The sequence below is a fragment of the Cyrtonyx montezumae genome, unplaced genomic scaffold, assembly GCF_038088225.1.
Source record: "Cyrtonyx montezumae isolate F1298 unplaced genomic scaffold, pur_monq_1.0 scaffold_3, whole genome shotgun sequence".
NCBI classification, from domain to species: Eukaryota; Metazoa; Chordata; class Aves; order Galliformes; family Odontophoridae; genus Cyrtonyx; species Cyrtonyx montezumae.
Genome location: NW_027072034.1, coordinates 12289747 through 12305672, shown reverse-complemented (window position 1 = coordinate 12305672; position 15926 = coordinate 12289747). Strand labels below are relative to the sequence as shown.

At 35.3% G+C, this 15926-nt stretch overlaps 1 protein-coding gene across 1 annotated transcript in view; it reads right to left on the bottom strand.

Annotated features, from left to right (window-relative positions):
- The window catches only part of PIBF1 (progesterone immunomodulatory binding factor 1), a 107267-nt gene that overhangs the window by 30413 nt on the left and 60928 nt on the right, over positions 1-15926 (bottom strand). The window contains exons 11-13 of the mRNA XM_065744039.1: positions 11736-11886; positions 6779-6869; positions 2783-2885 (exon numbers count right to left, since the gene is read on the bottom strand). Coding sequence (XP_065600111.1) covers positions 2783-2885; positions 6779-6869; positions 11736-11886 — 345 coding nt within the window. The remainder of the gene's footprint in view (positions 1-2782; positions 2886-6778; positions 6870-11735; positions 11887-15926) is intronic.

The following is a 15926-nucleotide window of genomic DNA, read 5'->3' as shown; positions in this document are numbered from 1 at the left end:
TCCTTTCCATCATGGTGGTTTGCTATTTTTGTTCTATATACTTAAAAGTGATTGTCATTAAACTGGAATACGTTAAGCATCAATTGCATGTATTGGCTATCTTTTACATGTATACAAACATATATATGAATTAACTGTTATCCTTGAGCAAAAGCATTATTTTTTGTAAACAACTTTGATTTCTTTCTACCTCAATGTACAAGATTCTTACATATTCAGTCTTTTAAGATTCGAGAATAGAAAAAACCCTCTACAGTAAAATAAAGACTGAAAAGCTATGATAGGACCAACTGAAGACTGACAAGTTTTCTTTATCAGCTGAGCTCTTACACTGGGTTCCAACTTCCAATGAGGCACACTATTTACCATATTTCCATCAAATTAATGAAACTACAGAGGAAGTGGGTATTTTCTTCTTGCTAACACTAAAATTTCTGAGATCAGTATAAACCTGTTCTATAAAGCTCCCTTTCTATATGCCTTAGCAATAATTCTTTGAGGATACTCCATAAAAAGAATCATACAAAGAGCACCTATTGTACTTATCACAGTTTTTTTTCCTTCCTTTCACAGTTTTAGAAAGGTTGTATCATAAATACTACCAGGCAATCCCAGTACTTAATCTGAGTCTAAAACAAAGTCGGTCTAATCACTTTGTCATCAGCATTCAATCCGTGTTCTAGATTCCACCTAAGATGCCTACACCAACTGTCAATGAAAAGAACAAACAATAATGGGCTTAGTTGCACTGCTCTTTGGAAAGAAAGCAAACAATCAGTAAAGCAGTTACCTTTAGTAAAAGCTCAGTCTAGCTCAAGAATTCAGTAGAAATAGCAAACTGAATTTTAAGAAATTAAATACATAGAGATAACAATAAATCGGCATAAGATATGAAATACAGATAATTTACAAGAAAAGTTACAATTTCATGGGGAAAGTTGCTAATAGGCAGAGAAGTCTTAATATGGAGCAAATAAACCCCGGAAACAATACATCCCACTATTTCAGAGATATATTAAAACTCAATATATTTCTCAAGAAAGCACAGAAGTTTTCGGTAATATTTTTTGTCCTCTACTTGAAAAGAAGTCAGATTATCAGTTTGCACACAAGAACAGTGAACAACTTCCTAGTCCATAAATAATAAGTGTAAAAAGTCCGTGTTGCATATTGAAGAATGGCAAGCAGAGTGTTTGAAATAATAGATACGAAACTAAAAATTCAATAATCACATGCAAAAAAAAAAAGAAAAGAAAAGAAAAGAAAAGAAAAGAAAAGAAAAGAAAAGAAAAGAAAAGAAAAGAAAAGAAAAAGAAATCCAATGGGGTATTTAGACATGAATGCCATGAATTAAACAGAAAGCAAGTTTTAAAAGATTTATTATTTAACCTTGTAAGTGTTTAACAGGCTTAGTAGCTGCTGTGCATTAGCTTAAAATCTGTAAGATATTTAACTTAATACTCAATCACAGCCTGATTTAAAATCCACAATTATGCGATAAAAAATCAAGAAAAGGCTACACAACATCTCATGGAAATTCTTCCATTCTTCCAAAATTAAGTCAAGTTGTTCTAGTGGAATTTTGTGGGACTAAAGTCTGCAATTCTAAATTTTTCATCAGTGATCTAGAAACAAATGTAAAACCACAATGGGTAAGAAAAAAGTCTATGAAAAGTGGAAGCTGGACATTTAAATGGAGAATGAAGCACAGATTATTAATGATTAAGAAAACTTCCAAGGATAACACTGGATTCACTAATGTCTCTCAATTTTCAACTCAACAACATTTAATAGATACATTTTAATCAGATACAAATTACTAACATGTATCTGGAAGAGTCTACAATAAAAACTACTACTGATATAAATAAATAAATAAAATTCACTGCTGACATATATTTGATTAAAATTAAATTAGATATATGTGATTATATGTATAGATGTAAATATATCTAAGTTCATTGATATTTTTAAATATGCAGAAAATTCAAATATTTGCACTATGAAGTACTCACACAGTTATCCTAATTTATAATTACTGCTAAAAATAAAAAAACCTACGTTCTCAAAGCAATTAGCCTAGAAATTTCATACTAACAACAAATCAAGATATTTGCTTGGTTGCTAAGAGGTACTGGTAAGATAATCTTAGAAATATTACAAAAAAAAAGTTCAACTTAATTCTGGAAGATTGAAAAACGATTATTTTATATTTATTTGCCAAGTCAGTGTAATATGCAATTTCAGCTGTTACATACAGACTTATTGTGAAATTTAACATATTGTAGCATAGTAAAAAAAGAAAAAAAATAATTGAAACCTTTTATTTTTAAACAGCTTATATCAAACATTCCTTAGATTTGTATTTTGGAAAGACTCAAGAGCGGAGCAAAGTAGAAAAGGATTTACAGAAGTATCTTCAAAAGTGATTTAAGGGCAGAACTTTGTAAAAGGTAATGAGGTATTCACTGAACAATTAACTATCAAACAGAACAAACTAGTTTGGCTAGCTGGTTTTCTGCTCAGAAATCAGAACGTTGCCTGTCTGGTCTACATTCTTGTTTAGCCTATAAAGTAATCCCTCTTTTGATCTTCATTTCAAAATACGATATAAACTTCTTTGAGAACATTTAACATAGAGTTTTGGTTAATTATGAGGCCTTTTTTTTTACATCAAATAGATAATAAACAGTGTTTAGAAAATATTCCATTTTATGAACAGCTGTTCTGCCATATTTATAGTTTCTACACATTTGATTTTTTTTTTTGAGCAATAATTTACCTCTTGTGAAATCTGTGTTACTTGTTCCTTCTGATGTCCCAGATCTTTTACAAGCAACGAGTTTTGCTTTTCTAGCTGCAGTAACCTCCTTGCCAAGTGAACACTGTGCCAATAAAAACAAGCTCAAGTTGATTTTTTTCCAAACTGTGCAAAAGAAATTCTCACAATTACACTTCAAACCTTGATTGCTTTAATTTTTAGCCAATTATTAAATACTAATACATAAACTGTACAGTGAAACCATGCAGAATTGTCAAAGCTAAAAGAACAATGAAAACATGAAAACATTACAGAATTTACAGCACTGAAATCGCATTCCTGTAGTTATCCCACGGTCATATTTCTTAAAAAGTAATTATTTATATCACTTGTAAAATACTGTGTAATTGCAACAATCATGTCAGGATGTTTCAACCACCATGAATATTTACTTTTTTAGCTACTTTAAGGAATCACTCTAAGTGGCTTCTGCTTAAGTCAGTTTTAAAAATACATACCAACATATATTTTGAAGAAAAACAGCAAAAAAGGGAATACTTGATCATTTTCTAAACAGAGGGAAGTTGATTCTGTCTGACACTTACTATGCTATTTAAACGCTATCACCACTTTATTATTTTTCATTTTTAAATGTCGTCTTTCACAGATTCACAAAAGAATTGTTCAGCTGTATAAGCACTACATCTTACATATTTAGTGCCCAATATTAGAAGAGTTCATCATCAGTTCAGTAGCATAGTTCCATAGGCAGTGATGGGAAAATTCAGCACATAATTGCCAAGTCTCCTTCCAGGTATCTAACCCATTGTTTCAACTCAATATTATAGTCACTTAGTCTTATTGAATAGATAGGAGAGGCTGAATACATTCCACTAAAACAGACACCTGGATGTGCTGAAATGTACTCAAAATTTCACTGACTGTACTAGTAAGATTTAACTACTATGGCTAGATGCTAAGTTTCTGTGTTAAACCTCTAATGAGACATCTAAATTGATGCATCCTGTATTGAGTCTTGCCATCATTGCAGGATATGGCAGCTTGGTAACTGATTGTAAAAAAATGTGTATCTAAAGAAAGTATCACTGTATGCCTCCATATTTAGTTACTCCAGCCACCAATCAATGTACTTACCACTTTATGTGCATTAACCACTGGATTCAATGCTTGACACAATAATCTATCCTTTCAATCAATTGCATGCCCTTTTTTCCAAAATATGTACACTGAAGAAGGCGAGGGATCACTCCAGTTTGGGTCTCAGAATCAATGCATACTCTCCATAAACTGAAAATATGTAACTACGTCTCCAAATAAACAATAACAAGTTTTTAACTATGATATTGAACATCTAAGAGTGTAAAAAGGTTTACAGCTGAACAGCTAGGAGATTTTATTTATTGTTAACTTGAGGCTTAATGTTAGATGTAAAGCTAGAGTATGTATACTTTCTCAGAAAATGTGACCAGACATATCCACCACCTTCTCCTCAGTAAAAATGAACATACTTTTTGATTTGGTATAAGTCTTAACAACTTGATATTCTGCGTTACAATCCTAAACTTGTGCACTATTTCACCTTATATGAGGGGAATGACATGAAACTGGCAATAGCAAGTGCTAAAAAGGTTGGTTATCTCTCAGTTCTTCCACAAAGAACATCACACTGTATGAACATTAACAGAGAAAAAGGGACTTTCTCTAAACTGTGCAGGGGAAACAGTGATACTTTCCCACTGCAACTTGGGGAACATCGAATCATAGAATCAATAAAGTTGTAAAAGACCTCTAAGATAATCAAGCTCAACTGTCAACCTATCATCACCACACCCACTAAACCATGTCCCTAAGTGCCACATCTACACATATGTAGCCCATCATAGTTACTCCAGCTTCAACTACTCAGTGAACTTGACCTGAATTGGCAAGGATTAAAGATAAACACAAGTAGTTAGGTTACGTATGCTTTTTGGTTTTGTTTATCAAGTAGCTTAAATTTAAAACAAAAAGGACAAAGGTCCTTGAATGTGTAAATAATCTAAACTGTACCTAACTTGGTGGGAAAAAAAAAAAAAAAGGAAACTCAGAAAACTGCTGAAATTAAAGAAGTTTTCAGAAATTTGTTATCTTCAAAGATAGCAAATTCTGGATTTTTGGTTTTTGTTATTCCACTATAATAGAAATAAAAGTCAAGAATGTGGTAATTGTTAGCAGCTCACTAGACTGCCCCTGGTAGCATCCTGTCACTTGGTCATGAACTCTCTCCCAAACAGTTCTTAGGCACAGTGGATGAGTTAATTTGAGCCAGCAAACATTGGTAGGAAGTCATTCACATGCAGCTAACCTACACCAAGAATTCAGTTTCATGGAAGTGTGCTACTACATGCTATTTCATTCTGACACTTGAGAACGTTCTGAGAAATATTTAATTCACTAGTATGGGTGTATGGCACTTACATACAAATACATGAAATAGTTGTTTCTGGCAAGTAAAGGTAAAAAAGAATAGACTCCGTCATGCATTAATCTTGAATAGACAGCTTTGCCTTCCTTCTTCACTTCTATGTAAGAAGGATGCTCCAAAAGCAACGCCTCACTTTTTTATTATGTTGTCTCACTGCATCAGTGGCAGATGGTGGTGGTACAGCAGTAGAGGCTGAACCTTCCCAACAATATTAAGTTCAATTCTGTTGCCACGCAACAGATGGCAGCAGAGGGGCAATCTGACAAAATAAGAGTCTGATATGGGAGTGCATATGAAACAAAGGTGTGGAACTGAATTCCTCCACATGGAAAAAAATCGCACCCACTGACATTAATTGACACTTGCTGAATGTTCATGGAGATCAAACACTGGATGTGAGCACAGTTTCAGCAGTGACGACAGTGACACCAGGTCACCTCCACTGATGAAAAATAGTGCTCTGTGGCTAAGAACTTGCTCTACCACAGCGTTACTGTGCTCTTTGTAGCTGTTATAGTTTCCATGGAAATAAATGGGATGCATTACTTCAATAAACTTGTAGACAGGTAATATAAAAAGAAATCTCACTAAGAAACAGTCTGATGAGACATAAAAATGCTAAAGAGAAAATTAAGCTATACCAGACTTAAATACTGCACACTATCTCTCTATGAGCCTGAAAGCAATATGTAAATCAGTACACGACAGGTCTGAACTGATTGACAATACTGACAACATTTACTAAACTGAAAAAGGTCTTAAGCAATTGGATTTGCTCTGAGCAGGGTGTTCCACGTGTTCCTTTCAACTTAAATCATCCACTCCACGATTGTGATTCCTATTATATTATGTGGATACATTTAGAACAACTGTAGACTATTTTTTTGCTGTCACTGTTTAAAATATTATAAATCATGTAAAATAAACCCACATTTTCTATCTTTCATAAGTGAGTTGTAGTCTTTGTGCACACAATGAACTATTTGAATGTCACCATTATTTCTTATAGACAATACTTTATATAAATTTATTACTTAAAACGACTTGGCCTATAGGTTATTTTTATCTATTGATCTCATAGTATCAGAGAAAACTGAAAAAATGTAATTGGTATAAATGCTGTGTGTGTAAAGATGAAATGATGCTCTGAAACTTGAGTCTTCTTAATTTCCTGACAGATATGTATTAAATACATTTTCTAATACTCCAAAAATAAATTCCTATTATGTAAATCTAAAGAATGTAATTAGTCTGTTTTTACAACTGTTCAGTTTTTATACAATTAACTTTTCTGAAAGACAAGAAAAAAACAACCTAGAAAAATATCAATATGCTCAATTACAATACAAACCACATTAACAGATCCTATTCTTCATTCTATTTCTGTATTCTTCATTCTATTTCTGTATTCTTAAGTCATTAAAAAACTCTTTATACTCATCAAACTGACCAATTTCCAAGACTGAACATGCTGTGTATCTCTTCATCTTTTTTATCCTGAACAAGTAAATTCAGAGGAGTTGCTTATTTACCTTTGCTTTAGTCGTCTTTTGGCTGTTGTAGGAACATTAGCACCATACCCATATGAGAAGAGAACTCTTTCAGCTTCAACTTCGTTTTCCACTGCAAAAAAAAAAATCCAGAAAGCTACTATTAGTAAGAATGCAAGAGTTTACAAAGTTAGACAAATGCTTTTTTTTTTTTTTTCCTAGCAGGTATATTTTCAGTTACTGTAAACTGCTGTAACTTTCTGTGCTTTGTTCAAGTACTAATTGTAACCAAAACTCTTGACACAGTGCCATATATTCATGTTATGACACTGGCAGTCTTTTAACTTTTCTTTTTAATAAACAGTTAGTTCATATTAATAAATAATGTAAAAGTAAAATAAAAGAATTTAGTGTCCTGGTATATTCATTATTGGTAAGGTAACAACACAGCAATAGTACAAGTTTAATTTGGCAGTACAAAGTTAAGTGTTGATTTTTTTTTCCCCTAAATAATTCATTTTCTGTGTATTCACAAGGAAGCAGAGTTTTCTGTGAAAACTCTGTGAAATTAATAAAATTAGGTAGCACTTAAGTCAAATAAACACAAAACTTCTGGTACAGTCTCTTATCCTTTAAGCTAAGCAAGGTATGGATTAGGACCTCTGGGTTCAAATAACGGTCATTAGTCATACGAAGTCCAACTGACAGTAATTTACTATTGGAATCTCAGGTGTTAATACTGTTCAAAATCTTTACTGATAATGAAGACAGTGGGATACTGCGCACCTTCAGGATGTATCAGATTAGGGAAGTGGTATGACAGATAAACAGGGGGACAGGGTTGTTAGTCAGAGGCTAGAAAAAAAGATATTAACACTAACACTAAAGTTGAGGAAAGGCAAATACAAAGTCTCACATCTGGGACAAAATAACTCCAGACACTAGCACAGTCTGGAGATTGACTAAAAAACAGCTTTGTAGAAGAAGATCCAAGGGTTCCAGTGGACAAGCTTATCATGAATCAACTTGTAGCAAAGGACAATTGCATCCAGGGCAGTATTATCAAGAGCACAAACTGACTGTTAAAGGAAGTGATCGTTACCATCTACTCTATTTCTGAGGCTATTTGTGGAGTGCTACGCTTAGTTTTGGATTTCCTAGTGCATGAATGTTGTTGATGTATTGGAGGGAGTCCAGCAGAGGGTCACCAAGACAACGAGAGAGTTGGAGCACATGACATGTAAGATCTCTTCTAAACCTCTCCTTGCTGCTATCTCCCACCACCAAATGGAGGGTACAATAAAAACAGGAGACAGACTCCTTTCAGAAGTGTACAGTGATTAGGAAAAGAGGCAATCCTCCTTTTGGGTGACAAGTTCAGTGCTGTATTTTTCAGAAAAATGTCAATGAGATCCTATCCTATAAATCAGTATCTGTCAGTATACATACACGCGAAGGTCATATCAGGAAAACAAACATCAACGCTTCAAATATGTAGCAGAACTAACATTCTGTACCACGATGTGCTCGTGTTACCTTTTCTTCTGTCATTCTGGGCTCTTCACCTGGCTCTGTGATATAACATATACAATTACTAGTTGGGGACGATCTTGTTAAAAGCATTTTTACAGTCTGATTGGGAGGATAATTTTAATCTTTTTCTTAAAACGATGGTAACTGGTAGAAAGCAAGAAAACCTCCAAAATCATCCAGTCCAACCATCCACCAATATTTCTTCACTAAACCATTTCCCTTAGTACAGCATCTAAATGTTTCTCAAACAACTCCAGGGACGGTGACCCAACCACCTCCCTGGGCAGCCCATTCCAGCACCTGATCACTCTTTCAGAGAATATATTTTTCCTAACATCCAAACTGAATCTCCTCTGGTGCACCTTGAGGCCCTCCAGTCCCATCATTAGTTATGTGAGAGAAGAGACCACCTTGTCACAACCTCCTTTCAGGGCGTTGTAGAGATCTATAAAGACGCCCACTGAGCCTCTTCTCCAGACTGAACACCACCACGCTCAGAGAAAAGAATTTCTTCCTAGTATCTAGTCCAAATCTTTCTTCCAGTTTGAAGTCATTTCCTCTTGTCCTGTTATTACATGTCCTTATAAAAAGTCCCTCCTCAGTTTTCCTATAGGCCCCCTTCAGTTACTGGAAGGCCGCTATAAGATCCCCCCTGGAATCTTTCTTCACCAAGCTGAAGAGCCCCAGCTCTCTAATCCTGATCCAGTAGGGGAGGTGCTCCAGTCCTCTGAGCATCTTTGTGACCCTCCTCTGGACCTGCTCCAACAGCTCCAAATAATCCAAGTAAAATAACATGTCTAAAACTAAAATTTTCCAAGGTGAAGATTTTACCCTGAAAAGGAAGGAGAGATGCCAAGAAAGCTTATTGTCATTCATGTGGAATATGTTATTCATGCTTTTTAGCAAAGGGGCTGGACTAGATGATCTCCAGAGGTCCCTTCCAAGCCCTACAACTCTGTGATCCTGTGAAATCACTCAGTTGCTGTAAGGAGTGGCTATAGATATTCTTGATAGTTTCCTGAAGAGTCTGTTTCATGTTATTTCAATATTAATAAAGTGAAGCATAATGATGAAGGAATAAAAGTTAAAATGCAGTGATCTCTTCCACATGCACATTCTCTGAAGTAAGAAGTTCATATGATTAAATGACAGAATCCACCTTACATGTACAAATACACGGCTTTCTAAAACGTCCACAAAATTTGATGTTGAACCCCTTTTACTCCAACACTCCTAAACAGTGTAAACCAACAGGGGCTTCATAACTCACTAATAAGGAAAAAAGTCTTATCACATTTAAATGTAAAGATACAATCACAAGATTGAAAAGCAAAATCTTGTTCTCATTATAGCTCATATGAAATTCCCACTGTTCCACAAAGTGCTTCAGCCTATACTATATTCTCAGAAGGACTGATTGGAAAATTTCTAGAATGCCTTAAATTTGAAAATCACAAGAACTTTCTTTTGCCCAAATATTTTTTGACCTTTTGTTATGACATGTAAATGCCAGGACTTAATTCGGAACATAGGAGGAAGTACGCCTGTGTTCTCCTTCAAGTATTTTGAAAAGAAGTAAGGTTTTTCTTTCCTCTGATTTACCTCAGAACTTCACTTTGGTGCTGGAATTCTGTCTTAATAAGTATTACTTCTAACTTTCAATGTCAAAGATACAATAGTAAGAATAAACAAAGTTACTGCAGTAAATAATATTGTACTGTAACTCCTTTTTTTCCCCCTCAAATTGAACCAGAATACGAACAGTCGTTAAATATTAATAAACAAGTGCATTTGTAAACTTTAACTTCTTTTGGTGATCATACACAGACTTGGTTTGGAAGGGATCATCTAGTTCCAACTTCCACAACCACAGACAGGGTTGATACCAACTACAAGGCTACTCAGGGCCTTGGACACCTCCAGGGACAGGGAATCAACAGTGTCTCTGCTCCAGTGCCTCATCACCCTCTGAGTGAAAAATCTTCTAATGTCTAATACAAATTTCCCCTCTTTCAGTTTAAAACAGTTCCCCCTTGTCCTGTCACTAACAGGAAATGTAAAACTCACTCTAAATGTCTTTTTTTCTAAGCACTCATTAAATACTCATATTCAGAAGATTGTAATTGTAATTAAAACACATACTATTTAGTGAGAAATCAAAGAATTATTCAGTTTTGTAAAAATCTTCAAGAACACTTCAAGATTGGAGTCCTAAATTTGAATTAGAAAGTAGTTGCTCTGTTGATTCATTTAAGGTAAGGGAGATTTCACAAACAGGAACCACAACAGAAATTTCACAGAATTTCTGCTCTTTGAGAATAGGTATCATCACTTTGGCCAACCAGAGATGAAAATTTTCCAAAATAATCAGATCAGAAGTTAATCACTGGTTTAGTACTTAGAGTAGGATGATTTGCCATTATAATTAGAACAGGTTGATTTGCCATTAGCAATCATTCACAGAATTGCACAGAATCAGGGAATCATAGGGACTGAATGGGACCTCTGAAGATCATCTAATCCAATTCAATGCTAAAGCAGTTTCCATAGAATACATTGCTCAGGAAAGTGTCCAGGTGGGTTTGGACTATCTTCAGAGAAAGAGACTCTACAACATTTCTGGGCATCCTGTTTCAGTGCTCTGTAACTCTCAAAGTAAACAAGTTCTTTCTCATGCTCGTATAGTACTTCCTGTTCCAGTCTGTGCCCATTGTGCCTTGTTCTGGCATGGAGCACCACTGAAAAGAAGTTGGCCTCATCCACTTGACACTTTCTCTGTAGATATTTATAAGCAGTGATAAGATCCCCTCTCAGTCCTCTCTTCTCCAGGCTGAACAGTTCCAGGTCTCTCAGCCCTTCCTTGTAGGGGAGATGCTTCAGGCCCCTCATCATCTTTGTGGTCCTCTGTTGGACTCTCTCTAGAAGTTCCCTGTCTTTCTTGAACTGAGGAGACCAGAACTGGGCATGGTACTCCAGATGTGGTCTCACCAGAGCAGAGAAGAATTATTGTTAATTCAACACAAGAAAAGCTTCTTTCTTGTCCCCATAATTCGTTTAAAAAAATCACATTTATCATTCTACTGAATTATTAAACCTATAGTTGTTTGTCAACAAAGACAGCTTCATGGTATTAAAAAAATTGATAGAATTCTAAAAAGAAAAGAAAAAAAACCCAAACAAACTCATATATAATCTTAATGAATAATTAGAATAGGCAAAAGGGAAATGATGGGAAAAAATGAGATGATTTTTAATATCCACACAACTAAGTTCACGTTTATTTGACAGATATTTAAAAATACATTTAGAAACTTGTCAGTAGTATTTTCTAATAAAATGACTACTGTTTCAAACTTGTTAGGCATGAGGAAAGAGAACAGCAGACACCAGTAATTCCCAAGTGCCATAAGAAATAAGATATTGCCAGAATTCCAGAAACATCTACACATGTTGTGTCAGAACTTACTTTCTGCTGTCTGCATTATTATCTCATCAAGGTCTTTTTCAAGTTTTTCGTAAGTATCTAGTCTTGCCTGAAACTCGGAATTCTGTGTTTGAAGTTCAATAATGCGTGTTTCACTAGAAGACTGAAGACTATAAAATTCCTTCGTAAGTACCTATGAGAATGAATAATGAAAAGATGTTTATGAAAAAGGTGAAAACCCACATATAAAATACTCAGCAATATAACACAAACAATGATAATGTGTCACATTTCATGCAACTTTTGCACAGGTAGAGTTAGAACACTTGAAAAAGTAGTTTTTTTCAGCTACAGTATCTTGTAGAGATTACACTCTCATGTCTTATAACACTTTATAGAATCATACAACTGTCTGATCTGGAAGGGACTCTTAAAAGTCACTGAGTCCAATTCCTCTGCAATGAACAGAGACATCTACAGCTACATCAGGTTGCTCAGAGCTCGATCCAGTCTGACCTTAAGCGCTTCCAATGACAGGGCTCCCACCATACCTCTGGACAACCTGTTCCAGTGCTTCATCGATCTTACTGTAAAAAAACCTCTTTCTCATATCCAATCTATATCTCCACTGTTCCAGTTTAAAACCATTCCCCTTGTCCCATCACAACTGACCCTGCTAAAGAATCTATCCACGTCCTTCTTATTGCCCCCCCTGCAGATACTGAAAGGCTACTATCAGGTCTCCCCAGAATTTCCTAAGTCCTTTGTCTCCATCTGGAAAAACGACAAAGTAATAGCTATAAAAATAATAGAGAAGTAAAAAAAAAAAGCATGACTGCATTTCTTTTTTGCTGATTTGACTGCATTCAGATATCAGCAATCAGTTTAATAAAGAACGTTCCTTTACAAAATAGTAAATGCACAAATTTCTTATTCAAGTTATACCAGATTATTATTTATTCTTACTATTTATTACTGAAAAGTAATATGCCATTAGCATTTAGAAGTAATGTAAATACTTAATTTATCAAGATTAAACAAAAAAGGTACATATTCAAAATTAAGAGTTCTGTATACAAACTGAAGCTCAACAAGAAAGCTAAGTGATACAGTGCTTGAAAATAGAAAAATACGACATTGACAAATACTGCAAAACCAACTGGAACGAAAACATCTTTGGTTAGTGAAATAGTAATCCATGTACTGTGCAGAAAAATAAAAAGAAAAAAATCAAGTGCTACAGTCTCTAATAACTCCATAAATTGAAGTCCTGCACATCGAAGACTGTGATTGAATATAGACCCTGAGATGCAGGAATACTGCATACTGTACACAGTAGTAAAGCTGTATGCAGTCATCAACAGAAAACTATCCACAGTCTGGAGAAATAAGCAACTCAAATATAAAAACATGAAAAACATTAATCACTTGTCGTAGAAAGCTACATTTATAGATCAAAATTTGGCAACATATAAAACAGTTGTTTCCTCGTTTCAATATGCTTAAATGAAACTATGCTGAAATCCAAATAAAAACAAGATTTTTCAAGAAGCAGATATAGCTCCATAGCTGTATCCCAACTTACTACTGACCAGGAGTTAAAATCAATACGCTGTAAAAAAATATATATGAGAAAAATATTAATACACTGATAAATGTATTTTAGAAAAGAAATAGAATAATTCAGTATACAGGAACAAATATAAAAAAAAAGGATTTCAAAACGTTTAAATTCTGCAGTAATATTTTGTAATAAATAGTAATCAAGGCATATCTCTATCAGGAAAATGAAGTGCCAGAAGAACTAGTAGAGTTGAAAGCCAAACATTCAAGATTTTATTCAAATCAAATAAATATCCAAAGAAAATGGAAATGCAACTCAAATGTAACATCCTTACTCAAAGTTCAGACATGTCTGTGCAATTAAAATTTATTTAGTAACCTCAAAGTCTAGCACAGCTGGCACTCCCAGTGCTCATGACCACAACTAACCTCATCAGCCAGGATCTGAATGTTCCAATACAGACAGAACAACAAGAAATTACATTTCATCTAAAGCCTTGTTTCCACTCTGTAACTCTGTTTCCACTCTATAGCTTTTTTTCATGAACATCCCAGCAATGCAGAATCTCCAATCACAGCATATTTCGTCCCCAAAACAAAGACTGCCATAGCTGACAGCTGGAAAAAAGAAGTTCCTATTCTGTTTTACTACGTTTGTGTATCCTGCTGTCTGTTTTACACACAATTTCATTTAAGTCTCACAAATTAGATGCAGTGATATGTTTTCAGGACTAACTTTCCACAGATGAAGAAACTTTGTTTTAATGTAAGTTTCCTCTGCTGCAGACTGGACGTGTTTGCAATATTAAAATTAGGCAAACAGGATATAGTACATTTTTTAAAGTACATATTTGAAAGAGGATAAATTCTAAGCTTGTTTAGATAAAAAGGTCCAACTCATTGAACTTCATGTCAACAGATGTAGTGGGTGTAGTATCAAAGTGCTGGCAGTAATCTCTAGATATTAGAAAGTTTATTTACAGTGCATACAGTGTATTTGCATGGGAGTGAAATCTTATATACTATGTGTCTTAGATTCAGCTGGGATAGAATTGTTTTCTTCAGTGTCTGGTACAATGCTATGTTTTGGTTCTAGGAGAAAAACAATGTTGATAACACGCTGATGTTTATAGCTGTGGCTAAGCGGTGCTGTACAGAGCCAAGGCCATTCTCAGCAAAAGGCCCAGGGAGCTGGGAGGGAATAGAATTAGGACAGCTGACTGAAACTGGCCAAAGAGATAATCCATACCATATGACATCATTCAGAAGGAGTTTTGAAGGAGGTGGGAGTTCATCTCTCTCTTCCAATGCTGGGGAGACTAGCTGGGCATTGATCAGGGTGTGGTGAGCAATTGCTTGTGCATCACTTGTCATATATATTCACATATATATAGAAATATATATATGTGTACACTTTTTTTTCTTCTTAGTGTCGTTACCTGAATATATTCTACTCTTTAGGTACTGGAGGGTTGCTATAAGGACTCCCTGGAGCCTTCTCTTCTCCAGGCTGAACAGCCTCAGCTCTCTCAGCCTATTTCACAGGAGAGGTGCTTCAGCGCTCTGATCATTCTTGTCAGCAGTTGTTTAAAACAGGCTGTTTTACAAAGGCTATCTATGTAAATCTGTAATTACACAGGTACTATTTTTCTAATTGTTTTCCAAAACTTACTTTTATCATTACTGTTGTTAAGGTTGCAAGCTTCATATTAATGTTCTTACAACTGCTGCAGATAACAAAAGGGAAGAGATAATACAAGTAATTTCTTGAATAGAATCACAGAGTATCCTGAGTTGGAAGAGGACCATAGAGTCCATCTATCTCCACAAAGGGTAAGCTAAATCTATATCTAAGAGCAATGTCTAACACTCCTTGGTCACTGACAGTCTTGGGGCCATGACAGCTTCCCTGGGGAGCCTGTTCAAGTGCTTCAGCACTCTCTTGAGGAAGAGCTTTTTCTTAATATCCAATGCTAACTTCTGATGCAGCTTTAACTCTGCCTGACATGGTGCTCCTCCTAGTACTATCGCCGGAGTAAAGGAGCTCAGCACCTCTCTCTCCACTTCAAATCAAAAGGAAGTTGTAGATAGCAATGAGATCACCTCAGTTTCTTCTGAAGTTGAACAAACCATGTATCCTTCTAAGTCATGACTTCTACCTTTCAACATCTTTGCTGCTCAACTTTGGATATATTCTGCTAGTTTTATAGCCTCTTCACAATGTGGAGTCCAAAACTGCACACAATAATAGAACTGAGGTTGCACCTTTTCTGAGTATAGCGGAGCAACCGCTTCTCTGTTAACTGGCTTGCTTTGCACACCATGATGCAGTTGGTCCTTCTAGCCACCAGGGCATACTGCTGACTCATACTAAGCTGACCACTGACAAACTCACAGAGCCTTTTCCACAGGACTGCTCTCCAGCCACTTGTCCCTGAGCCTACACATACATCCAAGACAACATCTCTGCTGCTGAATACAGCATTTGCTTTTGTTAAGCTTCATACAGTCAGTGATTGCTCAGCCTGTAATTTCTCAGGATCTCTCTGTATGGTCTCTGTCCTCAAGGGAATCAATCAAATGATGACTCCTAATTTAGTAGTATCTGCAAACTTCCTTCAAGTAGACTCTTGTGTCCAGGTCACTGATAAAAGCCTTCCATTGAACTGG